The sequence below is a fragment of the Emiliania huxleyi genome (assembly GCF_000372725.1).
Source record: "Emiliania huxleyi CCMP1516 unplaced genomic scaffold EMIHUscaffold_418, whole genome shotgun sequence".
NCBI lineage: Eukaryota > Haptophyta > Isochrysidales > Noelaerhabdaceae > Emiliania > Emiliania huxleyi.
Genome location: NW_005198844.1, coordinates 56,013 through 58,132, shown reverse-complemented (window position 1 = coordinate 58,132; position 2,120 = coordinate 56,013). Strand labels below are relative to the sequence as shown.

General features: G+C 70.9%; 2 protein-coding genes across 2 annotated transcripts in view; one reads left to right on the top strand and one right to left on the bottom strand.

Moving 5' to 3' along the window:
• The window catches only part of EMIHUDRAFT_244367 (hypothetical protein), a gene marked incomplete at both ends in the record, with an annotated part of 3,131 nt that extends 2,130 nt beyond the window's left edge, over positions 1-1,001 (bottom strand). Inside the window, 2 exons of the mRNA XM_005769535.1 lie at positions 391-428; positions 697-1,001. Of these exons, the coding sequence (XP_005769592.1) occupies positions 391-428; positions 697-1,001 (343 nt within the window). The remainder of the gene's footprint in view (positions 1-390; positions 429-696) is intronic.
• Positions 1,002-1,724: 723 nt separating this feature from the next.
• The window catches only part of EMIHUDRAFT_118695 (hypothetical protein), a gene marked incomplete at both ends in the record, with an annotated part of 2,452 nt that continues 2,056 nt past the window's right edge, over positions 1,725-2,120 (top strand). Inside the window, one exon of the mRNA XM_005769534.1 lies at positions 1,725-1,752. Within this exon, the coding sequence (XP_005769591.1) occupies positions 1,725-1,752 (28 nt within the window). The remainder of the gene's footprint in view (positions 1,753-2,120) is intronic.

Genomic DNA, 2,120 nt, shown 5'->3' with positions numbered 1-2,120 from the left:
GACAGTGCGATGCGCAGCTCGGGTCGGCGGGCGGCCGAGTCGGAGCCCGGCCCCGGCGGCGGGGCGGCGGGGGGGACGGCGGAGAGGGGAGGGCGGAGAGCGGTTTGCGGGCGGCGTGCGAGAGGGTGACTCGGCGGCGGAGGCGGCCGAGGCGAGAGGGCTCTGCCCGAACGTGGCGTCGGCCGGCCGCGGCGGCCCGCCAGCGCGAGGGAGGCGGCTCGGCGCCGGCTGAGCTGGCAGAGAGGCGAGGACCCTCGGCGACGGTGCTGCGCGGGCGCGGCTGGGCGGCGCCACGAGGGCTTGGCGGCAGGCCGAGGGCGTGCCGCCGCCGGAGGCGGGCGAGACGCGCCGTCGGCCCGAGGCTGCTCGAGCGCCGCCAGCTTTGCGGACAGCTCTGCGATTTGCGCCTGCTGCCGCGCCATCGCGTCCTGCTGCCGCGCCATCGCGTCCTGCTGCTGCGCAGCCGTGCCGCGCAAGGCCTCGACCTCACGCAGGAGCCACGCCCGCTCCGGCGAGGACTGCGGCCCGGAGGAGGTCGCCGCCGCCGCCGCCGCCGCCGCCGCCTCTTCCGCCGCCGCCGCCTCCTCTGTCCCCTCCGCCTCCACTCCGCTGCTCGCGTCGGGCAAGTCGGGCTCCTCCTCGGCCTCGGTCTCCTCCTCCTCGGTCTCCTCCTCCTCAGGCTCTCCCTCTGCCGACTCGAGGGGCTCGTGCTGTGTGCCGCCGAGGAGCTGCGTCGCGGCTGCTTCGGTCTCGTCATCCTCCGACTGCGTGCCGCCAAACTGAATCTGAGTGCCGCCCGCAAACGGCGACGGCGGCGAGCAGCAGCCAAACGGAGAGTATCCCGCGACGGCGGTGCCACCGTCAGAGTAGCGGGTGGTGAAGTCGGGAGTGCACGCGGCGGACGCCAAACGCGCGCCGCCGCCGGCCCTGCAGGAGGAGGGCTGGCCTGGAGAGATCTCCGCGAGTGCGGAGCGGGGTGTCGAGGAGTGGTCGTCCGACATAATGCAAATGCTGTTCGAAAATAAAGAAAAAGGCCGGGGGGAGGGGACACACGATTCCAGAAATGGTTGTGTCCCCGCTCCTCGCTCGCCCGGGCGGAGGGCATGGCCGCGGAGGAGGCGAGTACGCGCTGCCAGGCCTTCCGCAGACAGCCTTTTGGCCAGACTGAGGGTCGGCTTTGTGTGGCGTGGCCCGTGCGCTGCGCTGCACAAAGCTGCGTAAACTGCGGGAGCATCCTGTGCTTCCTTTGAGGAGTGCGCACCTCCCGCAGCTGGTGGAAGGCCGTGCCGCCGCTCGCCTGCTCCGTGGACAGGGCGGGGAGGCGGTGCCGCAGCGCCGCAGCGTCCGCTGCACGCCGGTGCAGCACTCTGCCGCCTGGTGGGCAGCATGCTGGCGCTGTGCGCGACGTTTTCGAGGCTGCAGTGGCGCTGCACCGCGAGCCACGGCGAGTGGCACGCGGCATGCGCGGCGCCGCGCTTGGCCCGGACAGCGCCAGAGAGTGCCCTCGATGGGCCAGCCTGCGCGGCGCGAGCGCCGCACAAGCTGACGCATCGTCTGCCATTCTCTGGTCGACGGCGGTCAATCTCACGATTGTCGATCAAAACCGGCGGGCTTTGTGACGCCGTTCACGCAATCGTTTTTTGGCCTCGCTTTCTCTTTTGCTTGGTTTTATTTTGTTTTTTCTTTTACGAAGCGACGGAGGGGGGGGCGGGCGGGCGCTAACTATGGGCAACTACATGTCGAAGGTTCGAGGTCGACTACTCGCCGCCTGGGTCGTTTGGGGCGCGCGGCTCCGTCGAGGACCGGGCGCGCCCCTTTCCCGGCGCGGCGTAGGTCCCACTCTGACGTATAGAGGGGAGGCACGGACAACGGCCCAATTCATCAATTCCACTCATCTTCTGGTGCCTAGCCCCGTGCAGCGGCGGTCCGGCAGGCTGCCCCCAATGCCCCCTGGGCCGCTGCGGGTTTTGGTACCACGCAAGTCGCATTGACCCGGCCGCCGCTGTCGAGCCAGATGGGAGGCACGGGACGCCAACGGGGACCGGGGAGCAATTCTTTTCCGCAGGCGGCCGCGGGCGGCAGTCCCGGGAGGCACGCCGGCGGAAGGGCTCGTCTTCGCG